General features: G+C 34.5%; 3 protein-coding genes, 1 long non-coding RNA gene and 2 pseudogenes across 7 annotated transcripts; 2 read left to right on the plus strand and 4 right to left on the minus strand.

The window, feature by feature from the left end:
- The first annotated feature begins 1227 nt into the window (after nucleotides 1–1227).
- Nucleotides 1228–4110, plus strand: LOC104743500 (uncharacterized). The gene is made up of 5 exons (XM_087472427.1): nucleotides 1228–1368; nucleotides 1452–1493; nucleotides 1609–1674; nucleotides 2095–3549; nucleotides 3880–4110. Exons 1-5 carry the CDS (start codon nucleotides 1228–1230, stop codon nucleotides 4108–4110), a joined length of 1935 nt encoding a protein of 644 aa, XP_087328553.1.
- A 2297-nt stretch (nucleotides 4111–6407) lies between these two features.
- Nucleotides 6408–8218, minus strand: LOC147933998 (uncharacterized). Its single transcript, XR_015570945.1, has 5 exons — nucleotides 7604–8218; nucleotides 7194–7331; nucleotides 6854–7091; nucleotides 6651–6772; nucleotides 6408–6575 (listed from the first exon to the last, which is right to left on the minus strand). It is a non-coding gene; the product is annotated as an uncharacterized LOC147933998 (long non-coding RNA).
- On the minus strand, nucleotides 8215–9319 carry LOC147933999 (uncharacterized; annotated as a pseudogene).
- An 824-nt stretch (nucleotides 9320–10143) lies between these two features.
- Nucleotides 10144–14084, minus strand: LOC104723514 (uncharacterized). 4 transcript variants are annotated; one of them, XM_019232394.2, is made up of 11 exons: nucleotides 13540–14084; nucleotides 13100–13444; nucleotides 12976–13004; nucleotides 12487–12657; nucleotides 12258–12398; nucleotides 12088–12141; nucleotides 11657–12001; nucleotides 11456–11537; nucleotides 10738–11178; nucleotides 10514–10652; nucleotides 10144–10383 (listed from the first exon to the last, which is right to left on the minus strand). In XM_019232394.2, exons 6-11 carry the CDS (start codon nucleotides 12120–12122, stop codon nucleotides 10367–10369), a joined length of 1059 nt encoding a protein of 352 aa, XP_019087939.2. In that variant the 5' UTR covers nucleotides 12123–12141; nucleotides 12258–12398; nucleotides 12487–12657; nucleotides 12976–13004; nucleotides 13100–13444; nucleotides 13540–14084; the 3' UTR covers nucleotides 10144–10366. The 4 variants fall into 4 exon arrangements, with proteins under 4 accessions (XP_019087939.2, XP_087328388.1, XP_087328387.1 ...); XM_087472262.1 differs by lacking the exons at nucleotides 12258–12398; nucleotides 12487–12657; nucleotides 12976–13004; nucleotides 13100–13444; nucleotides 13540–14084 and having other exon boundaries at nucleotides 10157–10383; nucleotides 11657–11854; nucleotides 11941–12001; XM_087472261.1 differs by lacking the exons at nucleotides 10144–10383; nucleotides 10514–10652; nucleotides 10738–11178; nucleotides 11456–11537; nucleotides 12976–13004 and having other exon boundaries at nucleotides 11687–11854; nucleotides 11941–12001; nucleotides 13540–14014.
- Nucleotides 14085–19703: 5619 nt separating this feature from the next.
- LOC147934000 (secreted RxLR effector protein 161 pseudogene) lies at nucleotides 19704–20285 on the plus strand (annotated as a pseudogene).
- Nucleotides 20286–23166: 2881 nt separating this feature from the next.
- LOC147934001 (uncharacterized) lies at nucleotides 23167–23964 on the minus strand. The gene has a single exon (XM_087472428.1). The coding sequence runs from the start codon at nucleotides 23962–23964 to the stop codon at nucleotides 23167–23169; it is 798 nt and encodes a 265-aa protein (XP_087328554.1).
- Between the last annotated feature and the right edge of the window lie 1927 nt (nucleotides 23965–25891).

Below are 25891 nucleotides of genomic sequence, written 5' to 3' on the forward strand. Positions count from 1 at the left end.
TTTGGTTTTAACATGGACTAAGGGCGTTTCCATTGGTCAAATGGTATATGGATATCTCAAAGACATTAATTTAATAATTTTATAATAAATAAATTATTTGTTTAAGTTATTTGAGGTGAGACATGACATCTAAACTGTTTTTAACTTTTTATTATTTTTAAATTTTTAATATACTGATATTCAATTAAAGATGTGGGATGTAAATGCTTTAATAAGCTCTTAAGAAAATGTGATTTCACATAAACCGGCATAAATTAAATTGGGAGCCACCTAAGAATTTTAAGCTCTTTTGTTTCTAAGTTCTTTAAGGCAGTATAAAAACGTAAGTTCTCACTGAAATGTAAAATATACATTAATTCCACTAATTGTAGTAAGAGAATTTCTTACTAATGCCCCTTTTTTGATATCCCTTTTTAAAAATGCCCCTTTTGGTGGCCATTTTTAATTCTACTCTTTTTTTATTTCGTAAAGACAATTTTGCCCTTCTTTTATAATTATACCGACAATCTTATTCGACCTTCTCCGTTGTTGATTTCTCCGTCGTCGACCATCTTCGTCTTCGTCTCTTCTTCTCCGTCGTCATCTATCCTTCTTCGTCGTCATCTATCCTTTTCCGGTCGCATCTCTCCTTCTTCGGTCGTATCTCTCCTTCTCCGGTCGTATCTCTCCTTCTCCGGTCGCATCTCTCATTCGTCGTTGTCACTGCTTCTCCCGTCGTCTTAGTCCTCTCTTTTACTTCGTCTTTTCTTCTTCTCCCATCGTGTAAGCTTGTTTTCTGAATTTTAATTTTGATTTCAATTTCAATTTTGTGTTAGCTATTAGATTGTTGTTTCGATTTCAAATTTGATGTCAAAATTTTTTTAGGTCTTAAGCACTTGTTCTTTAGATATGTTCGTGATTATAAAGTCCCTTATTAGATCTTTGAACATCTATTGTTGTTCTTTGATATAGTTGTTGGGATCTCTCTTCTTATAATGTAGTTTTGTAATTCGTGATATTGGTTTGTTTTCTCAGGACTTGTTTGGGTGTACAAATGATTGAATTGTATTCATGATGTGGATTGTGGAAGTTGAACAACAACATTCATTGGGAATTTGAGATGGATAATGAAAGGGGAGTTTTTTTATTAACATTGATGAGAATACTAGATTTAGTGAGTTGGTAAAGATCATATTAGAAGATTTTGACATTGATATTCATGCACAATGTTTAAAGCTTAGTTATACTATGTCTGCTACTATATGTAGTATTCCTATCTTTATTAGAAATGATAGGCAGCTTGAAGCTTTTAAACTCAAATATGCACAAAGTGGAGGAGTTCTTCATCTATGTGTTACTGTTGAGGATTTTTGTGTGACTGTTGAGCAGGTATTTTTAGTAAACTCATTCTCTTATTTTTTTCTAATATTGTTTTAGAAAAGTAACTGATTTGATGAATGTTTCTTTATCAGGGCCAACCTAGCTCTACTTCTTTTATTGAGAGTGTTACTGCTGTTGCTCAGATAACTTTCTACTTTAGAATTTTTAATTATTTCTTGCTTACAAAACCTTATAAAATCTTTTGAAAACACTTGTAAAACGTTTTAAATACTTTACATCTCCTTTCAGGATCAAACTAGCTCAAATCTGTTTGTTGGGAATGTTATCGATGTTTCTACTGCTACTCATACTCAAGTTACTTACAATGACATAAGTGTTTTAATTGTCTTTTCAACCGCTTTTAAAAATCTTTGAAAACAGTTGTAAACCTTATTAAATCCTTTGAAATCACTTGTAAAACCATTTAAATACTTGTACTTTCAGGGTCAACCAATACCAAATCCATATGTCGGGAGTGTTTCTCGTTTTTATTGTTCTCCTGTTGCTTCTTCAAGTCAACATATTGGCTCTAATGATGATTTTACTGCTACTGCTACTCATACTCATGTAACTTACAATGGCATTACCCCTTTTAAAACCTTTGGTAAATCCATTTAAACACTTTAAAAAACCTTTGAAAACAGTTGTAAACCTTATTAAATCCTTTGAAATCACTTGTAAAACCTTTTAAATACTTTACAAATCTTTTAAAAATTCATTGATTTATACTTTCAGGCTCAACCAATACCAAATCCATATGTCGAGAGTATTCCTCGTAACATGACAACCTCTGGTTCTTCACACTCAACTGGTTTAATCGATGTTGATTCACTGTTTTGTGGGAAGTTATTCAAAGACAAAACAGAAATGAGAAGTCAGATGCGGATCTATGCAGTCAAGCATAGTTTTGAGTTTCATACTTTTAAGTCAGACAACAAGAGGTATGTTCTTCATTGTATTGATGAAAAATGTAGTTGGAGGCTACGTGCAACTAAGGTTAAAGCATCATATAGCTTTGTTGTTCGAAAGTATATTAGTCAACACAGCTGTGACTCTGCTTTAAGGAATGTTAATCATCGCCAAGCATCTGCAAGGACTTTGGCTGGTTTGGTTAGTAACCATTTTGCAGGAGGAAAGCTTCCTCTCAGACCTAAACAGCTCATGGAAAATTTTAGGAATGACCATGGAGTTGGTGAGTCGTACTCAAAAGCATGGAGAGCTCAAGAACATGCATCAGAACTTGCTAGGGGTTTACCTGCTGATAGTTATGAGGTCTTACCGAGTTGGTTCCACATGATAGAAAAGAAAAATCCAGGTACTATCATTTACATCAAAGCTGATTATGATAATAAGTTTAGATACACTTTTATGGCTTTTGGTGCATCAATTAGAGGTTTTAAGTTGATGAGAAAAGTTATTTCTATTGATGGCGCCTATTTGAAATCAAAATTTAAAGGGACTTTGCTTGCTGCATCAGCTCAGGATGGTAATTTTCAGTTATATCCTATTGCTTTTGCCGTTGTTGATTCTGAGAATGATGCATCATGGGATTGGTTTTTGCGGTGTTTGAAGACTATTATTCCTGATGAAAAGGATCTAGTTTTCGTGTTTGATCGGGATTCTTCAATTGCAACTGCACTTTCAATAAATTATGAACTTGCTCATCATGGGATCTGCACTTTCCACTTGCAAAAGAACTTGGAAACACGATTTAGAGCTTCTGCTTCTCTTCTTCTAGTTGTTCATGATGCTTCAAGAGCTTACACTCTATATGATTTTGATTATTTGTTGAGTCAAATTTCCAATGGTAATCCGGAACTTGGAGAATATCTTTGTCCAGCTGATATTAGGAAATGGTCTCGTGTATATTATCCTTCTAACCGGTACAACATCATGACATCTAATTGTGCCGAGTCCATTAACTCCTTGTTAAAAGAGACTCGCGAGTATCCAATTGTCTGCCTGTTTGAGATAATCAGGTCTATTTTGACTAGGTGGTTTAATGAACAACGTGAGGAGAGCTATCGACATCCATATGTTGTTGCTCCAAATGTTGGGAATAAGATGAAAGCATCTTATAATAATACTAACCGCTGGCTTGAAGTTTGTCAAGTAAATGAAAATGTCTTTGAGGTTAAAGCAGGTTTAAAGACGTATGTGGTGAATTTGACACAAGAAAATGCACATGTTGTATGTTTGATATTGACAAATTCCCTTGTGTACATGGAATTGCTGCTGCCAAACATGTCAATCTCAGTGAAAACATGTTTGTTGATGATCATCATTTCACTAAAAGGTTATAACTCTCTTATTTAATTGGGTTTTGAAAAGGTTGCTAAAGTAACGGATCCGACAGGTTTTAACAATGTTTTAAAAGGTTTTACAAGTTGTTTATAAGTAGTTTTAAAAAGGTTTTACAATGTTTTACAATGTTTTACAATGTTTTACAAGGTTTTTCAAAGGTTTATCAAAGTTCTATAAGTCTTATCTTCCTCTTTTTGTTTTGCAGATGGCGTTTAGGATTCAGAGAGCATTCACCCAATAGGTGATATGGAGTATTGGAAGATTCCAAAGAGTGTTAGTACTTCTATTCGGCCATCTTCTACTCGTATACCTAGTGGTAGGCGAAAGAAAAAGAGAATAGCTAGTTCATGGGAGCATGGAAACGCTAAGACAAATTCAAAACAATACAAATGCAGTAGGTGTGGTCAGTGTGAACACAACAAATCTAGTTGTGTAGCTGCTATCTAACTCTCTCTCTCTCTTTTAATTCAACTTGAATTTGTTGTAAACTCCATTTTTTTTATTTTTTTCAGATTTTACTGATTTAAAACATTGTAAACAACTTGTAATGCCTTTACAAAAGCAAGTCGTATTGTTTTAAATCATTATAAACAACTTGTAAAACCTTTTAAAACCATATATACACTCTTGTAAATCATATATACTCTTGTAAATCCGTTTAAAAACATTTCAAAAACTGTAAATTTCTTTAAAAAATTATATATACTTTTGTAAAATCGTTTAAAAACCTTAATTGATTGGCACTCAATCCATTACTTTTGTTCGGCTTTTCGGATTTAGTTTTTTTGGCCCACCCTCTGAAAGGATACCAAACAGTCAAGTGAAAACGTAATTGATTGGCACAGTTAGTAATGTTTATTACGAACATCGAAGGAGATAAATCAAGATACTACAAAGGATTTTTGTGGTTACCCCAAGCCCAGAGAGAAACAGCGCTCCACTTTTGATTTCAAATCGCTTAAGTTTCTTTTGTGGAAGATGATTGAAGGGGTATTACGCGAAGAGTCGCTTTCGAAACAACGAAGGGGTAAGAATTGAAGGGGCAAGATTTTGTAACAGCGAAGAGGCTCTTAAAACCATAATTGTTTGAAGGGGTAATACGCGAAGCGTCGCTTTGGGTTACAAAATGTACCACTTCGGTTATAATTACGTGTTGAAGGGGTACTTTTTGTAAACCAAAGCGACGCTTCGCGTATTATAAATACTTTTTGCTCTTGACTTACACATCAAACGTTTGTCTCACGAAAACGTAAAAATCATCTCGCAGACTCCTCAATTCCTATTACTTTTTTCCTTCAATCGGTCAGAAATGTCGCAATTTTCTTCAAGCCATCTAAGGCATGCCTTGAAATCTTTGAACAAGGATCATTCAAAAAACGTCACAGCAGGCAAACGCCTACATCTTCAGATTAGTTTTGTTGTACTGTTAAGGATAAAAGAGATTGAGTGTGTTTGCCTTTTTGTTGGTAATTGTTGATGACAACATTTTCAAGTGGGTGGCTACTTTAATCGGACCGGTGAACACCCCATATGAAGGGGGAGTGTTTAAAATGAGTATTCACTTTCCGTGTGATTACCCAAATAATCTCCCAAAGGTATTTGTTTTGATTATATTCCCTTTTATTTAGCAAGCATGTGTATTAGGACTCCTCTTTTTGTAGCCACTCAATAGTTTTTTAAATATAATTTCTTAATAATGCAGATTTGTTTCAAAACAAAAAATTTCCACCCAAACATATCAGAAAGAGGTGCTATATACCTAAGAGTGTTGAAGTCCACATATTGGCATCCCATGCCGATTATTTGGCTTTTCAAGACAATAGTGGAGAAGTTGACTGAACCAGAGCTTGATAATGAGGACCAAGTCGATAAAAATCTTGCCAACCTCTACAAAACCAATAGGGCAGGGATTGAAGAGACGACAAGAGAGATGACAAACCAATACGCTGGGAGAGCAAACTGAAATATGATCCTAAATAGTTCAAATCTATTTTTCAAATCTTGAATAACTCAACTTGTATTTCTTCTTTTTAATAACATATTTCAGTCTGTTATGTTGTAAACTTCATTTTCAAACAATTTTTTTTCCAGATTTTACTGTTTTAAAACATTATAAACAACTTGTAAAGCCTTTTAAAAAAGCAAGTCGTACTGTTTTATATCATTATAAACAACTTGTAAACCTTTTAAAACTTTCTAAAAACCATATATACTCTTTTAAAACATTATAAACGACTTGTAAAGCCTTTTAAAAAAAAGCACATTTTACTGTTTTAAAACATTATAAACAACTTGTAAAGCCTTTTAAAAAAGCAAGTCGTACTGTTTTATATCATTATAAACAACTTGTAAAACCTTTTCAAAGTTTCTAAAAACCATATATACTCTTGTAAATCATATATACTCTTGTAAAACCAAACAGTTTATAGGATTAACACCATTTAAAAGGTTTTACAAGCGAAAGAAGTAACTTAACATTAAAAAGACAAATTTTTGAAATCTACTTGCAAACTAAACATTGAAATATTTTGCCATTTATTATTCTTCTTGATGCGATCACATTTATATACCAGAAAGATGCAAACTTCCATAACCTAGATATTTGCTAATTCTGCAAATTATGAATTTTTCTTGAAGTATTTGTTCCTGTACTCCTACAAAAGAAAAGAAAAAATTAAGTTAATATTAAATAACAGTAAAATGTGCATTAAATCTAACAAAAGTCAAGGTTCACTAACCTTTAATGTTGAAAACATTCGGGTACCGAGGTATCTCATTTGTGGAGTAACATCTTTAGGAATTTTGTCAAGATGAAGAATTAACATTGCTTTCCTTGCTACTTTACTTACATCTTCTTTAGTTTTCAAATCCATGACAAAGACTTTTTCCCACTTATTCCTTGGCTCAAGATACTACAATGTAGAACATCCAAATTTTGTTAGTAATTAACGCCTATGATAACAAGTATATGATTTTTTCAAACTTACTTCATCCATTGACGAAAACATATATTTGACGTCCCCGAGTATAGTCCAACGACTTATAACTGCCTCGATTTGTTTCATTTCTTCGTCACTTATAGTGTTCTCCTACGTAGAAGGTGTTTGCACTAATACAAACATAAGAAAAAAATATTATATGTCATTTTCAAAAGAGCAAATCATCTATAATAAAGAAGTCAACAACTTACAACTGCTCATTTCTTGGCTGGTGTGTTCTTGCTGAGTGGGAGCTTCTTGTTGGCTTGGGTCTTCTTGTTGAGTGGGAGCTTCTTGTTGGCTTGGGTCTTCTTGTTGAGTGGGAGCTTCTTCTTGGCTTGGGTCTACATCAGTATCTGAAATATTAATACACTCTTCGTCATCCGATATGACAATGTACGCTTCTTGTTGGCTTGAGTCTACATCATCAGCACTGTTAGGCTTCTCATCCTGCACAAATAATTATATTTTCATTAACCATATGTAAATTATTTTCAAATATGTTTTTACAAGGTTTTTAAAATTAGTTGATCATATTCAAGTAACACATACCTTATCATTATTCATATTTTCCTCTTGTGGATCATTTTCATTAGTATCCTGGGTATTTTCTTCAGGAATAACACTTGGGTCCCCTCTCAAGTCAGTTTGTTTCTTATGTTGATAATCTTGACTCTCTTCTTTAGGTACCTAGAAATGTTGTAAATTTTGTTTAATACTATTTAAAACACTAGCAAAACCTTTAAAACGATTATATGATTTTGTTAAAAACTCGTTTAAACACTTTTAAAACGATTTTAAAAGGAATTAAGTTTTTTTTTTCAAACCATTTAAAACCACTGAAACCCCTTTTAAAACCATTGTTAACACTTGTAAAACGATTTTATATGATTTTGTTAAAAACTCGTTTAAACACTTTTAAAATGATTTTAAAAGGAATTAAGTTTTTTTTTTTCACTTACAAGTTCACTTGGAGAAGCTGGTACTTCCTCTTCTTCAAAATCGGTGGCAGAGGCTCGTACTTCCTCTTATTGAAAGGCAGTTGTAGAGGCTGGTACTTCCTCTTCTTGAAAGGCAGTTGCAGAGGCTGGTACTTCCTCTTCTTGAAAGGCAGTTGCAGAGGCTGATACTTCTTCTTCTTGAAAATCAATTGCAGAGGCTGGTACTTCCTCTTCTTGAAAGGCAGTTGTAGAGGCTGGTACTTCCTCTTCTTCAAATGCCCATGATTCCCACTGTTGTGTTGCAGCAACAGTAATGATCCCCACATGATTCTCCAGTCTCACTATTCTTTTGTGAATAAGTTGACATATTTTTAAAATCATGTCAATTTTTCCACTACAAGATATTCTTTTTTTTTTGTTAGTTTGATTCAAGGATGGCCCATCAACTTCTCTCACACGCTTGTTTTGATTTTGTTCTCCTTTTTCAACTAGAATCCATCCTTGAATCCATTCCTCCTTAGTCATCCTATAGCCTTAGATTACAAGTTTAACAACTTCATCAAAATCCTTGTCTTCATCATTCGGTGGCATAACCAAATGGCTATATTCATCGGGATCACCAACAATTGTTTTCACTTCAACCTGCAAAGATAAATCGATTCATATTATATCTCAAAAGTCTTATACAGATATTGTAAAATCTTTTAAAACTCTTTTATAATTCTCAAAATTCCTTGTAAATCCGTTGTAAAGTCTTGTAAACCAGTTTAAACACATTGTAAATCCAAATTACGTTAATAACACTATTTTAAAAGGTTTTACAATGTGTTTTAAAACTATTGGAAAACAAAAAAATAGTTCTAGAGAAGTATTAGTACCTTGCAGCCTCAAGAACAAAATTTATTTCATCGAATTGTGGGGATTTTGTCATTTGCCATTGCAAGATCAGCGGGAGATGTTGATTTTGGCTTGAAATGCTTTCCCTAACACCAAATTGTTCCCCTAACTGGTGAACTGAAGATAACGCCCAGATTTGGATTGCAAATGGAAAGCCAGCCATACCATATTGTATCTTTGCCAACGATCCCACAGTCATTTGTTTCACGCCTATCACTAATGATTCGTAAGCAATTTTACCCCAAGGATACTTGCAGAAATTCTCTAAACTTCTGGCTCTCTCCAAATTCTTTAAGGGAATTCGAACTACTGGATTTTTTGCTATCAATATCCCCTCCACTACTAACAAAGCACCTAATCGGATTCTTTCATCAGGTTTCATGTTTTTTCCTTTAAATTCCAAAGTACGACGAAGATCTTTGCATGACATTTTATTATTCATCCACAAATCTTTTTTCGATGTAACAGTACCTGATGGAACAGTACCTACCGGAAGGCATGTTGTAATGACAAATTCCCTTAGCGAAAATCGCATAGGTTGATCATCAAATGCAAACCAGAGCTCGTTTTTCGCAGACAAAATCCTCCTCTGTAGTAAGTGGTGGACCAGTTGACTCGAGAAGTTGATTTCTTTCCGATTAACAAATTCTATAATTGGACCCAAGAAAGACTCCTCTAACTTCTTGAACTCATTTTTTTTAATGCTTTCTTTACAGTTGCCAACACAGCTTTCTCAGAAGAATATTTAGTTACTCTCTCTAATGTATCTCCCTTTGTGTCTGGCGTGATTAATCTTTCTGGGAAGAACAGTTTCTTCGCAGAATCTTCAAAAATACTCATATCGCAAAACCTGTCAACATTGTTTATAGAGAAGAACATATTCATGCCATGCACCCAAGATCCCTTTTAAAACCCTTTCACATTCTTTTAAAATTCTTTTATAAATCCTATTTTAAAACTAATATAAAACTTTTAAAGACATTGATAAATTTCCAACCTTCGAATTCCGAATTCACCAAAATATCATAAAAATTCAAATTGAAATAGAAATTGAAGTCAAAATTAAGTTCCGAACCAAACTTACAGATGGGAGAAGAAGAGACGACGAATTTGAAGAGAGGACTGAGAGGAAAAACGAGGGAGAAGAAGAGTCCGTAATTCAACGAATAAAATGGCAATTAAAAGTCCTCGAGTACCTAATCAGCCGACTCCTAGTTTCAATTTGATGACTTCGTGTCTGCAATCCGACGAAATCGAGAACCCAATTTAAGCAAATACAGATTTGAGTGAATTTCGCGATTTTCAACCTCCCAGACGGAAAACTGTACTTTTTGGAAGAGGAACATGTGACTTTTTAGGATATATGATACAAGGGGTTATATTTTTACAATTGGGCCTAGGCCTAGGGCTTTCACCCTTATAATAAAAAAACGTTGTAAAACCTGTTAAAATATAAGTTATGTTTTATAGTATTAACACCATTTAAAAGGTTTTACAAGCGTTTTAAAACGGATTTTAAAAAGTTTAAAAGTCTTTAGTTTGGTATTTCAATGAATTTTATAGGATTTACAAGTGGTTTTTAAAAGGTTTTTAAAAGGATTCGAAAAGGATAAACAACGTTTTTAAAATTCATTGCAAATACCTAAACTTAAACGAAGTATATGTTAATTCTGCAAAGATGTCAAACGCTATTTATTGAACAATCGAAAAGGAGTAACTTAAAAATTTTCTAGAATAGTGTCAGAGTAAAAACACAAAAAATTTAAATCTACTTGTAAACTAAACATTGAAATTTCTTTGCCATTCATTATTGTTCTTGATGCAATAAGCTAAAGCTCCATTCCTACAATCACGTTTATATATCAGCAAGATGCAAACTTCCATATCCTAGGCATTTGCTAATTCTGCAAAGATTATACAATTAATGTTAGAACCTATTAAAATACATTGCAATACCAACCAGTTAACTATTTTAAAACTCTTGTAAACCTATTTAAAACCAGTTTAAATAATCATGTAAAAACCTACACTGACCTACAAAGATGTCAACCGCCATTTTCTGCCGTAAATCACCAATTGACTCATCTGTAAGATTGCCATATGTCGAAATGCTCATAACCAAACACTCCATTGTCTTTAGCATGACGACACCACTATCTTCAATCTTAGCAACCTATCACGAAAAAACAAAGTGAAGAGTCCACAGTATTTACAGAGAACATATCACAAAACTAGAAAACAAACTCAACAGTATTTACCTGAGGTATGCAATTCATGATATTAATTCTGAATGGAGATTTCTCTATATCATTTTTCATCCCAAATTTCTTCTGGGCAATATACGGTATTGCAACAGCATATGCACCCACATGTTTATCTTTAATTTTGTTACTGTAGAAAGACTTGCCTAAATCATAGATAGTCAACATCCTCTTCTCCAAATTGATCATCAATGACATCCAAATCTTTTCCTTAACCATCATTGGTGCCAATATTTTGTTTGTAGGTGCTTCCTTGAAGAGTTGACTGAATTTTTCTTCAGGGAACTCATATTCATCTTTGTTGTCAATAAATATGGAGTAATTTTCATCAATCTCTCTCAAAAAAGATACTCCTGCCAACGTCCATTCTTTGCTTTTATAGAACTCCGGATGACTTTCTACTCTTTTGCTTAATAACTTCACAATTGTATCAACATGCTAAACAACAACAAAAACTGGGTTAGAACTTAATTTGAAATTTAGAAGAGTTTAAACATTTAAACAACTCTTGTTGTCAAATAATTCATATAAATAAGTTCAGACCCGGTCACACATCATCTTGTAAACCAGTTTAAACACATTGTAAAACTTTGAAAACGCTTAAAAAACATATTTTAAATCCTTTTAAAACACTTTTTAACCTCTTATAAAACTTTTTAAAAACCTTTTTAAAACTCTTGTAAAACTTTTAAAACCTTATGATTTGTAATCATACCATTGTTGTTAACGATTTTCCTAGCGTCTCTAGTGTTGTGAACCACCTAGCATCAACTTTGTTACCCAGAGTTGTTAGTTGCCTACATCCAAAAATAAACAGAATAACCATGAATACTTACAAAACCATGAATACATCTTTTAAAACGTCTATAAAAGACTAATTGAACTTTTACTTTTGTTGCTAGAAACTAAAACTTACTTTGTGTTCCTTGAATTCTTCCATTCAGTAAATATTTCTAACCGGGTCTTATCAACTTTGGAAAAAGGATAAAAAAATTGGGTGCTTCTTCTTCTCAGCCGTGTAAGGCGGTTGAGTGTGAATAGAAGAAACTGTATTTTGTTCAGTTTTTCTTTGCACACCACCAACATCATCAGATTTTCTCTTCTTTTTCTGTGGCTGTACAAAACACAAAAATATCCCACTTTATATCGATACACTGAAAAACCATTTAAATAACTCATAGAAATTATTAAGTTAGATACATTCCCCTTCTCTAGCTTGAACATCAGCATCAGGATTGTCACTTGGTTTACGCTTCTTCCTCTGCAGTGTCACAAGAAAATCACAATTTTTTGTAAACATTAATAAAATGTAAAACATCATAAAACATTATACAACTAGATACTAACCTCTTTTCTGTTTGTAACATCATCATCACCATCATTGCTTTGCTTAGACTTTCTCTGCAGTTCAAAAAGTTTTTTAAGATAACAATGTTTACATGATTTAAACCTAATGAGATACTTGATGAAATCTTTTAAAATACTCATAACAACTATATAAAAAATTAATGATTTACCTGTTCTCTCTCTCTCAAAACTTTCTTCTTACTGCTTGCTCCCTTCTCTTTACCCATGCTTTTATCTTTTCCACTATTCTGATCTTCTTGAGAAAGAAGATCAAATTTTGGTGTAGAAGGGCGTGGAGAAGGAGAATTATCCTTCAAAGATGATAACAATTGTGGTTTGGTTTACAACAGGCTTTTAAAAGGGTATTTGGAAACTTATAAAAATACTAAATCAATGTACCTTTGGTGTTTCTTCAAAGTAATTACCATCATCACCACCAGTTTTTTGGGTGTTTTCATCATCTCCAGCGAAGCTCCCATCTTGTGTGTTTGACGGACGGACAGAATCTGCAGACGGGCTTTCTACGACATCTTCTCTAGCAATATCTCCATCAACATTTTGTTTGCCAGCCTGCAACAAAACAAAAGACCATATAACAACATCATTTAAAAGGTTTTACAATCTGTTTTAAAAGGGTTTTAAAAGGGTTTTAAAAGGTTTTGGTCACCTTTGAAACCAGTTTTTAAAAACATTGTAAAACTTTTAAAACACCTTGTAAAACCTTTTAAAACCCTTTTAAAGTAGATTGTAAAATCTTTTGAAAATCTTTTAAAACACATTGTAAAACTTTTGAAAACCTTTTAAAACCCTTTTAAAGTCTTAGCAAAGACTAATTAAACCTTTTATACAGTCGTTTACAAAATAGATATTGACCTCTTCATTTCTAACCTCTTCATTTCTATTTTGTCCATCTTCATCTTTGTGAGACAACAAAGGGAGAAGAAAAAAAAGGAGCTCAGTTAAAGAGTTTAGTGTCCAATGTATGGGAAAATGTGTGATCTTGGAATCTTACTCCTTTATCCTTATCTTTCTCTGATGTGGTTTTGACAGCTTCTTTAATGGCTTCTAGTCTTTTATTGAAGTCTTCTAACATGAAGGGGATTATGTCAAGTTTGTCAGAATCTGACAAATTTTTCTCTATTTTCTCATGTTTCTCAGAGACTGGCAATTTTTCCCCCATTTTGTCACCCAACTCTCCCATGGCATAGTAAATATCAACTAATCTAGAAGACCATTCTTCTTTCTTCAATCTATAGCCTTTCATAACCAAGCCAATAACTTCTACAAAATCATTGTCATCTTCATCAACCAAATTCTTATATTCTTGTGGATCTCCAATTATAGTTTTGACTTCAACCTACAAAAATAATCAAAATCCATCAAAACAAAACTCATCAAATAAGATAACCAATGAATAACAAAACTACACATTTAATAGAATTCAAAACTTACACAAGTTGCTGTCTTAATAGCTTCAACAATTTCGTCAAACCATGGAGCTCGACTTGAGTGCCAGTTGAGAAACAGCGGATACAATGTTTTGGAAAAATCACACCTTTTCCCAAAGGTAGAACCAAAAATTGGTACATTAGTCAAATTCCATATTGTTAATGCCAAGGGAAATCCCTTGACACTATACTGACCTTTTGCCAAAGAAGCAATATCCAATTTCTGAATGCATGAAGCAAGGATGTTATATGCATCCTTGCCCCATGGTTGGGTTGTATACATCTCGAAATCTGATGCATGCTTAAGCCGAGACAATGGTATCTTCTCTAAAGAATATGGTGTCATCAAAATATCTTCTGTTAACACCACTGCAGCGAGGTATTCCTTTTCTTGATCACCCAAAGGTTCTTCTCCTTTTCTTGTTTTTTAAAAAGTCGATTTTGAAGCTGAGATAAAGTGTAGTCTCCTCTCACCGCCCAAGAATATGGTTCACTAACTAGATCTATGTCGTTATTCCTTGGTTCTCTAGGCTCGCATTGAGTCCTTGTGTTTAAGAAAACAATGATGTTAGTTTGTTCAAACTTGCCTAATATATGAGGTTATTGATAAAAAAAACTGTTTTAAACCCTTTTAAACTCTTTTAAAACCCTTTTTAAACCATGAAAACCCTTTTAAACCCCTTTTAAAAACCTTTTAAAACCATTGTAAACCCTTTTAAGGGTTTTAAAACATTTAAAACGGGTTTAAAAGCCTTTAAAATGGTATTATAAAGTGTTTTAAAACCCTTTAAGGTTTTAAAACTTTTTTAAAAACCTTTTAAAAGGGTTTGTAAAGGGTTTGTAAAGTGTTTTAAAACCCTTTTAAAAGGTTTTTAAAACCTTTTAAAGCCTTTTTAAAACCATTGAAAACACTTTATAATACATGTTGTGAGACAGAACTCTCTCATGTTGAACCGAAGAGGTTGCATGTCAACGGTAAACCATAAGTTACTCCCTGTAGTCTTTAGCCTTCTCTGCATCAAGTAGTGGAATATTTTCCCAGAAAATTTGATGTCTCTGGCAGAAAGCATGATGATAGGCCCAAAGAAGGAATATTGAAGCTTTTTGAAAGATTATTTTCCTAATACACCTTTAACTTTGTCAACTAGGTTTAAGTCTGAATGTTGACATATGGTTGCTCCACCAATAGGTTCAAAACCCATATCATATATGCTTTTTGGTGTTACAAGGGCTTCAAGATCACTGGATGTCATCGGATTTACAAGAGATTTAAAAGGGTTTTTAAAGTTCAAAAACACACTTTATCGATATGAATTCGTCTTATCAACACATTTTATCAACATAATTCAACTACGATTGATCTGAAAATTGATTTCAAATGATTTAACAGGGGGCTTTTAAAAAAAAATTACAAGAGATAACAAAAATCCAAATTTACAAGACTTTACTAATTCCAAATCTATATCAAACACACTTATCGATCTGAATGCGTCAGATAGATCTGAATCTGGATTTTGAAAATTGTTTAACAAGGGGCTTTTAAAAAGTGTTTTACAAGAGGTAACAAAAATCGAAATTTGCAAGAGTTTACATATTCCAAATCCATATCAAAGAAATTTATCGATCTGAATTTTTGATCGAAAATCAATTTTTCAGATTGAATATACCAAAGAAAAACAAAATCTTAACCACAACCCTGAAAAGAGTTTACGATCCGACAAACACGAAACATAATCAATCTTGATCCGACGTTCGGACGATCCGAAGAACACGAAAAACAAAAACTGAGGCGACGAACACAAAAACTGAGACGACGAACACAAAAACTGAGGCGACGAACACGAAAACTGAGGCGGCAAAGAAGAGAAGTGAGGCGGCGAAGAAGAGAAGGTAGTGTAATTAGGTTTACTTCATTAAGGGTAAAATTTGTTTTTTCAACAAAAAAAGGTACTCTTAAAAATGGACGCTTCCCAAAGCCATTTTTAAAAAGGGAAATGAAAAAAAGAGACATTTTTGCTTTTCTCCCTTGTAGTAATTAGGTATCAGAAAGAAAATGAAAACTTAAATCTACGGAGAGTTGATACCTTCCAATATATAGAGAAACAAATGAAAGTCTATGATTGGACATGTGATGCCCAAACATGCATATTTAGAAAGATGATGCAAAGGATAGCAAAGTATGATAATATAAACAGACAAAAAACTTTAGTTACCATATTAGTGTCGGCTTAACTAGGGGGACAAGCAGTGCGACCGCCCCGGGTTCAAAGATTTAAGAGGCAAATAATTTTTTTTCTATATAAAAAATATTATAAAATAAAAGAGGCACAAAAATAATAATAATGTAAGATAAAGGGGCACAAACAAAAAATGCAAGATAAAGGGGCACAAAAAAAAATAATGCAATATAGATGGGCACAAACAAAAATAATGTAAGACAAAGGGCACAAAAAAAAATAATGCAAGATAAATGGGTATAAAAATATATGTAAGATAAAAAGAGCAAAAAGAAAATTTATAAAACAAAATAATATATTAAAATATGTTTTAAGGATTTATTTTGATGAGTCAATAACTAAAAAGATATTTTATCTTCCACAATTATTTCAACTGTTAAGTGGTTATATATTATCAAAATAAAATCTATATTTTTTAACATATACCAGAGGTTAAAAAAAAAATTGGCCTTTTATTCAAAAAAAAAAAGTTTTGGGACCCCTAAAAACCTTGAGGGTGCACTGACCATAATTGGGTGTAATCGGATGAAATATAGAAGAAGTAAGCCCTAAAACTCATCTTTTAATATGCTCGAAATAGGTTCCTCGCGCGAATGCTGCCGTGGGTGATGAGTTGTTCACAGTTTTACATTTTTCCCCTTTTCTATATTTTTGTAATGTATTTTTGGTTAATTTCGGTTATATTCGGTTATCTTCAGTTACTTTTGGTTATATTAAGTTTATTTGGTTAATTTCAATATAATTTAATTTAATTATGGTTATCTGTTCCACTAACCGAACTAAATGAAACCGAACCAAAATTTCTAAAATATCTAAATGGTTATTATATTATTATATCCAAACTAACCGAAATCGAACCAAAACCGAACGGTTAACCGAATGCCCTGGCCTAGTCAAAGAAAGAAGAAACAGATCCAGCGGCGAAGAAGAAGCTGATCGAAGATGAAGAGGCGAGGACTGCTCGCAGTGAGAAAGCGATGGATATAATCTTTCTTAATGTAGGAGATAAGGTGCTACGAAAGATAGATAAATGTACGACAGTAGCAGAGGCGTGGTCGATGCTCGAGCGTCTGTATCTGGTGAAATCTTTACCAGATCGTGTGTACCTTCAACTCAAGGTATACAATTACTGGATGCAGGAATCAAGATCTTTGGATGAGAACATAGACGAATTCTTGTAGATGATATCGGATCTGAATAATCTTTAGATTCAAGTTCCGGATGAGTTTCAAGCAATTTTGATCCTTAGTTCTTTGCCAGAGAAGTATAATATGCTGAAAGAGACTTTGAAATATGGACGTGATGGAATCAAGATGGAGGATGTCATTAGTGCTGCTAAGTCCAAAGAGTTGGAGCTACGCGATGAGTCTTGTGTCTCTAATCAGATTGGCGAAGGCTTATATGTTCGAGAAAAGGGATTTACAAGAAGTTTGATGAATCAGGCAGGCCAAGGAAACGGTATAAGTGGATCGAGGTTCGAGTCCAAAGAGGGAAAGAAAATTTGTTGGATTTGTGGGAAGGAGGGACACTTCAAGAGGCAGTGCTATAAGTGGCTGGAAAGGAATAAAAATCAAACTCAGTCAGGTGAGAAAGGAGAGACTGCGCTAGCTAAGGATGATGCTCAAGAGCTGCTAGGATTGATAGCATCAGAAGTGAACATAGGAGAGGATAAGGCAGATCAAGACGAGTAGGTCATGGACACGGGATGTTCTTTTCATATGACTCCAAGGAAGGAATATTTGATGAACTTCAGAGAGTTGAGTTCCGGCAAGGTAAGAATGGCGAATAATTCTTATGCAGAGGTCAAGGGCATTGGCAGTGTAAGGTTTGAGAATGCAGATGGATCGGGTTTTGTGCTTCATGATGTCAGGTTCATGCCAGAGATTTCTAGAAATCTCATATCTATGGGAAGTCTGGAAGCTAAGGGGTGTGAGTTCTTAGGAGGAAGTGGAGTTCTTCGAGTTGTCAAAGGACCTAGGGTGGTTATGAAAGGGATTAGGAGGATGTCTCTTTACATTCTTCAAGGTCGAGCAAGACTGTCATAAGCTTTGATGGTTGTGTCAGGCGGGGTGGACCGGACTCAATTGTGGCATAGCAGGATGGGTCATATCGGGCAACAGGCGTTAGATGTTTTGCCAAAGAAAGGTTGCTTTGGGGTTGACAAGATGTCAGAAATCAAGTTCTGTGAGGACTGTGTTGTAGGGAAAACACATAAGGCTAGTTTTGGAGCTGCTCAACACGTTACCAAGGAAAAATTGGATTACATTCACTCGGATTTGTGGGGTTCTCCTAATGTGCCTCTAAGCTTAGGCAAGAGTCAATATTTTATCAGTTTTACGGATGGCTGGTCTAGAAAGGTCTGGGTGTATTACTTACGAACCAAGGATGAGGTGTTTAGTAAGTTTGTTGAGTGGAAGAAGATGGTTGAAATACAAAGTGAGAGAAAAGTAAAAAAGACTCAGGACAGATAATGGGTTAGAATTCTGCAATCACAAGTTTGATGACTTTTGTAAGTCGGAAGGATTAGTTAGGCACCAGACGTGTACGTATACACCGCAGCAGAACGGTGTTGCGAAAAGACTTAACTGGACTATCATGAATAAAGTAAGAAGCATGCTAAGTGAGCGTGGTCTGGAGAAGAAGTTTTGGGCAGACGCGGCATCAACTGCGGTGTATTTGATCAACAGATCACTGTCAACGGCTATTGGGTTTCAGACTCCGGAAGAGCTGTGGACTTCGTCTTCTTCCGATTACTCTAGTTTGAAACGTTTCGGGTGTGTTGCTTATGTTCATACGGTCGATGGTAAATTGGATCCTCGGTCCAAGAAAGGAATTTTCACGGGCTATCCTGAAGGAGTAAAAGGCTTTAGAGTGTGGTTGCTAGAAGAGGAGAAATGTTTTATTAGTTGTAATGTTGTCTTCAGAGAGGATGTGATGTACAAAGAAGTCATGTCAGAGACTCACCCAGGTATGTCTTCAGATACTTCCATTGATACTAATAAAGTTTCTAGTTTTGAGTGTGCAGGTGATAACAGGGATAAAGGTTTAACGGATCAAGGGGAGGTAGTGGAACCAAGCTGTCAGGGTCAAGTCATACCAGAAAACTACCAGTTAGCGAGAGATCGAGTGAGAAGACAGACTAAACCTCCAGAGAGGTTGCAAGACTACGAAGTTAGCGAGGAGACTCTTGATCGGGTGTTGAACGAGATGTCAGGATATGCATACTTGGTAACTGAGGATGGTGGTATTACTGAACCGGGCTCCTATCAAGAAGCGATCAGTGATCCGGATGGTGATAAGTGGTTAGAAGCTTCAGACGAGGAGATGCAGTCACTGATTAAGAATGAAACTTGGGAATTAGTTGACAGGGTTGAGTCGCAGAAGCCAATAGGATGCAAGTGGGTGTTTAAGCGTAAAGAAGGCATTGTTGGAGTCGAAGGTCCCAGGTTTAAGGCAAGGCTGGTGGCAAAAGGGTACAAACAGAAGGAGGGTATAGATTATCAAGAGATATTATCACCAGTGGTCAAACATGTGTCGATAAGGTTTGTTCTCCCGATGGTGGTACATTTCGACATGGAGCTTCAACAGAATGATGTTAAGACAGCCTTCCTACATGGTCACTTGGAGGAGACCATCTATATGGATCAGCCAGAAGGGTATGTTGTTAGCAGATACCCAGAGAAGGTGTGCCTACTTAAGAGATCGATGTATGGATTAAAACAGTCTCCGAGACAATGGAACAAAGAAGCAAATATGATCGTTGCGTGTATTTTTCAGAAGAGTTTCAAGTGGTGAGTATGTCTATCTATTGCTTTATGTAGATGATATACTCATAGCTTCAAAGGATAAGGATCGGGTAAGAGAACTTAAGGCTCTTCTGAGTGCAGAGTTTGAAATGAAGGACTTGGGGGATGCCTAAAAGATACTGGGAATGGAAATTACGAGGGATAGACAAAGAGGTACGGTGCATATTTCTCAAGAAGGCTATTTGTCAAGGGTCTTGGGTAACTTCAGGATGGATCAGGCGAACTGTGTAGATACACCTCTGGGTTCACACTTTAAGTTGAGGACAGCTACCGAGGAGGAGTATCTTGAGCAACTAGACATGATGAAAAAGGTCCCATATCAGAGTGCAGTGGGTAGCTTGATGTATTCAATGGTTGGGACTAGACCTGATTTGGCTTATGCTGTGGGAGTCGTTTGCAGGTTTATGAGTAAGCCTTTGAAAGATCATTGGTTAGCTGTGAAGTGGATATTAAGGTATATTCGTGGAGCTTTGGAGAGGAAGTTGTGTTACAAGAATAAGGGAGAATTCGTGTTACAAGGGTTTTGTGATTCAGATTATGCCACGGATAAAGACAAAAGAAGATCTGTTACTGGAGTGGTGTTTGCCTTGGGTGGAAACACAATAAGTTGGAGGTCATATTTGCAAAAGGTAGTGACTCTTTCGTCTACAGAAGCTGAGTATATGGCCCTAGCTGAAGCTGCAAAGGAAGCAGTTTGGCTCTTATGAATGAGCTTGGGTTCGAGCAAGGATCAGTGAAGATCAATTGTGATTCTCAGAGTACCATAGCTTTGGCGAAGAATGCTGTTTATCATGATAGGACTAAGCATATTGATGTGAAGTTTCACTTTATCAGGGACTTGATTAGTGATGGTGTAGTACAGGTGGTGAAGATTGCTTCGGAGTATAATCCAGCAGATATCTTCACAAAGGTGTTACCGGTGGGTAAGTTCCGAGAGGCTTTGGAACTGCTCAGAATCACCAAGAATTAGTTTGGAGCAGAGGCTCCGTTAAAAAGCTGAGTGGGTTTACTCAGGTGATGAGAAGTCAGGTGGGTTTACATGAAAGCTGTTAAGAAGGTTGAGCAAGTGAGCTCAAGTACCGGAGTAGGAATCTAGTTGAAAGAATAGAACGAGGTGTATAAATGTCAAGGGGAGGTTTTGTGACATTGTGGCATTTATACTAAGTGAGTTAGAGACTCTAACGGAATTAGAGAGTCTTTGGATGAAGGTGATCGAGCGGTTCAGATCGTGACACATGGAGTAATCAGGATCGTTCGTGGCTAACGAAAGTCAACGTTTTTTCTTATTCTTGGTTTTATCTCGATCTTATTCTGTTCATCTTCTTTAAGCTGATTCAAGTTGTTAGAATCTAGAGAGCGAAAAGAGAGAAGAGAAAACTGTTGTAGAGAGAGAAAGTTCGAGTTTGAGCATATCGTTCTAGTGGATTCCGGAAGAAACTCTGGCGAGACGTAGGATCCTATCTAAGGATCCTAATTCTTAAAATTCTCTGTGTCGTTTACGTTTTCTGTTTCAACAAGTACAAATGAGAGAGAGAGAGTGAGAGCAATCGTGATAGATCTAGAGTTCTTGAAGAATCGAGAAGTAACATCACTGTAACAGTTGCTGGGACTTGCAATGCAGCAAAAGCAGTAGTGTATACAGGGGCGGACCTATTAAGGTAGGAGGGTCAGCTGACCTGCTTAAAGTTATTAATTAGTTGTTTTTACACGTAATTTTATAGGATCTAGCAGCAAAGTTGGTATAAAGTCTATAGTGATGACCCCCCAAACCCGAGTTCGATCTCCCAATATGACACTAAAATTTTTTTTCTTTCATAATTGACCTCCCCAAAAAAAATTCCTGGGTCCGCTACTGAGTGTATATCGGTGCATATTCCTCGGTAACACGTTATGTTACGTAGGCTTATCTTGTTATCTTCGATAGACTCCACGTTTCTACCTAAAAAACAAACAGTGATTAGATATTATTATAATATAAAGATGGTACATAACGTAGTAATTATGAGCAAAAGCAAAACTTATAAAGATACTTACGTGCTACAGACATTGTGAACGATTCTTTGGTTAAACAAGTTTTTTTCTTTTCTTTTTATTGTTTGCTGTGAGATTGTCAAAAGCCCTTGCTACTATAATTTTCTATCCCTGTGCTGCTGTTCATCTATATATACATATAGTAATCTCATTAAAAGAAATTGGAAAATTAAAATCAATGGAGAGTTTGATAATTTCCAATATTTGGAAAAGAAAATGTAAGTCTACCCAAAAGGGCAAAAGGGAATAATAGTACATATAGGGCTGGGCAAAATAACCGGTAACCAAATAACCGACCGAACCGAACCGAAAAAAATCAAACCGAAACCGAACCGAAGTTTCTCTAATAACCGAATGGTTAGTAAAATCTAATGTTCAAATTAACTGAAACCGAACCGAATCAAACCGACAATTAAATGGTTAACCGAAATATCAAAAAACCTAGAATATACCCAAAATAATATACTTAATATTAGGCAAAACTATAAAATAAACTTAAAATATTAATTATTTTTACATTCAAAACAATTAAATACTTTAAATAATCAATATATTTATAAGTTATTTTTTTTGAATTCACAAATTTAAATACTATTTTGTTAAATCGGTTCAATATTTTTCCCCTTTTTATAGTTTTGTAATGTATTTTTGGCTAATTTCGGTTATATTCGGTTATCTTTAGTTACTTTTGGTTATATTAGGTTTATTTAGTTAATTTCAATATAATTTATGTTAGTTATGGTTATCTTTTCAACTAACCGAACCAAAACCGAACCGAAAGAAACTAAATCCCTGCTACGATAATTCTATGATTCTCTATCCCTGTGCTGCTGTGCATGTATATATACATGTAGTAATCTCATTAAAAATGTAAAATACTCATTCCGTTAAGGCATAGTAAAGAAATTGGAAAAGTAAAATCTATGGAGAGTTTGATAATTTCCAATATTTAGAAAAGAAAATGTAAGTCTACTTGAAAGGGAAAAGGGAAATATTAGTACACAAAAGGGAATGTAAGTCTAGGCTGAGTACGATCGGGAATGAAGAGGATACCACGATTCAGATGTGGTTTGCGACAATTAAGATAGTAGCATAATTTTTCTAATATTTCTATAAATGTTTTGAGCAAAAGGCTTTTCTCTCACAATGTAAAACGTTTATTTTTTCTTTGAATATAATTTAACATTGAATTCAAAAAAGAAATATTAGTACACATGTGTTTGTAGTTGATGGTAATTGTGAAATTTTCATTTAACGGAGAAATTTTGGCGGCTTAACATTTAAAATGTTTAATTTGTTTGATGCATGTTTGAATCTTGCTAGAGATTTATAATTTTAAAAAAATAAAAATTAGTACATATATATATATATATATATTTTTTTTTCTTAAAATTTACCTTCCATTCATCCTCTTTGTACCTTTTACATCAATACCATTTTGAGTTCACTAGATGAATACATACTGGGAATGAAAAGGAGAGCATATAGGAGAGTTCAACAACTGAGAGTTTATAAAGAGATTTGTTTCCAAAAGAGCGTTCCCTTCAAAATGCAAGCTTAAGGTTGTGGACTTGAAACTTGAATAAAGCGGAACCACGTGCATATATATGAATCCTCTGGTCTGATATGGACTGTAGGATTTCCAGTGGGTTGAGAATCAAGAGAAGAAAGCTTACCTCGGTTCGTTTGCCTGATTTTCCTCTCCTTCCAAATCTCATAGACAATCGTTTGTAACAGAAGTTTACAAATAATGTTAAGCTTTTTTGGAGACTGAACCCATAGAACCAGATCATCAAAGTGTGATGGTGGATTCAGAGTGGAGTGAGTAAAGAAAGTCGCCCAAATCTCTGCGGAAAATGAACATTCATAAAATAGATGAGGTTTGGTTTCAGGAGCTGAATCACACAAAGGGCACTCCAATGGCACATTGAAACCCCAACTCCTGAGGCGGTCCCTTGTGTGTAGGCGATTACTAACCAGAACCCAAAGTATAAAGGCATTTTTTGGGATTCCTTGACTGAACCACACAGATTTATGCCACGGAACTTGTGGTAAATGGTCCTGCAGGGAAGACCAAGTGAGAGATGAAGAGAACAAACCCTGAGTTCCATTATGTGTGTTTCTCCATAAGACCTGATCTGGTTGTGAAGACATCACATTTGGTGGAGGATGAGTAATTACCGCACGCAATAGAATAGCAATAGGATGACGACCCCGAGGTAGCACCCATTCTCCATTAGAAACAACACGTGAAACTTTGGCCGCATTTGGAATCCCTGAAACTCTTGGTCCATTAGGACCCGTGAGGTGGATCAATGGTCCTAGAGTGGTCCAATCATCATGCCAAAAAAGCATTTCATGTAAGACTGTCCTCGTTGGTGATCTTTACTTGTTTCTAAGGATTTTTTTTAGTTAAAGAAATTAATTAAAAATGAAACAAAAGGAAAGAAGGGAAGGAGACGTTTCTAATTTTAGGACAAGGAGAAACGTTTCTTCGACGACAGGTGGCGCAATATCATTGGTTTTAGGGGTTACTTTCGATATCTCTCTCTTGGTTTGGAAAAAAATAACTCGATCCATCATGTGATCCAGCAAGATGCACGTCGTAGTCATTCAGTTACTTCTTGTCGAACATCATATCATCGGCTGAATTTTAATTAACAGCTTTCAAGATTGATATTTAATTTGACAACACGTACTGACACAACTTAGAGACCATCGGCTTCAAGTTATGTACTTATGTAAATCTCATTTTACAATTAATAAAAGGCCTGTGCTCTTAGGCTTTACAACGTAAGGATTATGGTGTCAATATATATAACTACAAATTTGAATAAGTTTGTAGTAGATTTGAATGTTTCTTTTCGTCAAAAATTATTGAGAATAGATTAACATGTGACCTATGATTTTTTAAATATTTATAGTTAAGAGATACCACAGCGAAATCTAGACTAATCCCTAAAACTTACGGGAATTCATGTAAAACATCCACAATTTTCAACATGATTAAAAGCGTAGTGAAAATAATCTAACTCTATACATATGATATATCTTTCAACTCATATACACAATGAGTTGATCTGACGTAATTTTTAAACATAAAGAAAACTCTCGATGTTGTTTTTGTTAATGATTTACCATCCTAAGAGTAGCTATACACTCATAGAATACAACATCGACGACAACATACGAGTCTCATTTCGCATTTTGAAATTGTTAACAGTTACATTTGATTTGATGTCGAACATTCCTTTGTTTGATTTCACTAAAGAATCATTATCGTATCTGTATTGAAACTATTTAATGTCCCATGCAGCTCCCAAGACCACTCTATATAAAAACCATAGTCAAAGTAAAACATCACACTTTTGTGAACATGAAAATATTCCCTCATGAGAAGCTTTTCAAAAACAAGCAGACTCCTCTCTAAAAAGGTTCTTTTAAGAAAAGGTTCCACAAGAAATCTTAATTAGTTCATTGCTTGTAGACATAGAAACAAATGTTCACAATTAGGAATTTTGATAGTCCTTGTAAATTTTGTTCTCCCATATACTAATTATCTTTAAGAAAATAAAAAATTGTATGATATAATGTCAGTTATAAAAAAAGACATATATGTCGATTAATTGTTTATATGGTTATACGCATTATATATATATATACATTGCCTAGTTATCTTTCCTAGAAAGGAAACTAGTTTTGAAGGATTGCACATTTCATTAGCTTTCTTATGATAGAATCATTTCATGTTTTTGAGAGTGACGTTGATCTATATCATCTGTGAGTGGTTCAGGCCAGGGATCGATTCCCCTCAAACGTGAAATTGTTAGTCATTTCTACTTGATCAGAGATTTTCACCTGGTCTTTTCCGGGTCTTGGGGGATTAGTATGTAATTCCCACTTGTTTGGCAAAACTTAGAGAAAGAACATTAAACACGCACATACCGTGGAAACAATATACATCTATCAACCCAACCAGAAAAATGTAAAATGAGAGCATATAAAACTAATTTAATTTACATGCTAACCTAGTATTTCAATATTGATTTCAAAACTCCATCCACGTGTTTTCTTATTTGCAAAATAAAAAATAAAATAAAAATAAAAAGTTTTCTGGACCCATTTCGATGATATTTCCCATGATAAAATATTATTAAATTGCTTGACAATGTATATACCATAATAAATTCAATCTGATCTACATTTCAAAATATAATGTATTACCCTTTAATAATGGATATGCATACAAGTTATCTAACATTAGAAAAAACAAATTTTTATG

Source organism: Camelina sativa, chromosome 11, assembly GCF_030686135.1.
Source record: "Camelina sativa cultivar CO46 ecotype springtype chromosome 11, ASM3068613v1".
NCBI classification, from domain to species: domain Eukaryota; kingdom Viridiplantae; phylum Streptophyta; class Magnoliopsida; order Brassicales; family Brassicaceae; genus Camelina; species Camelina sativa.

Bases quoted from the DNA above. Each gene is read 5' to 3' on its own strand.
- LOC104743500 (XM_087472427.1), top strand. From the start codon at position 1,228: ATGTCTGCTACTATATGTAGTATTCCTATCTTTATTAGAAATGATAGG. The intron at 1,675-2,094 runs GTTACTTACAAT...TTATACTTTCAG, and splicing joins CTACTGCTACTCATACTCAA to GCTCAACCAATACCAAATCC. The intron at 3,550-3,879 runs GTATGTTTGATA...GATGGCGTTTAG, and splicing joins CACAAGAAAATGCACATGTT to GATTCAGAGAGCATTCACCC.
- LOC104723514 (XM_087472261.1), bottom strand. From the start codon at position 13,881: ATGACACCATATTCTTTAGAGAAGATACCATTGTCTCGGCTTAAGCAT. The intron at 12,399-12,486 runs GTACATTGATTT...TCATCTTTGAAG, and splicing joins ACTTTGAAGAAACACCAAAG to GATAATTCTCCTTCTCCACG. The intron at 12,142-12,257 runs GTAAATCATTAA...TTTGAACTGCAG, and splicing joins TTTTGAGAGAGAGAGAACAG to AGAAAGTCTAAGCAAAGCAA.
- LOC147934001 (XM_087472428.1), bottom strand. From the start codon at position 23,964: ATGCTTTTTTGGCATGATGATTGGACCACTCTAGGACCATTGATCCAC.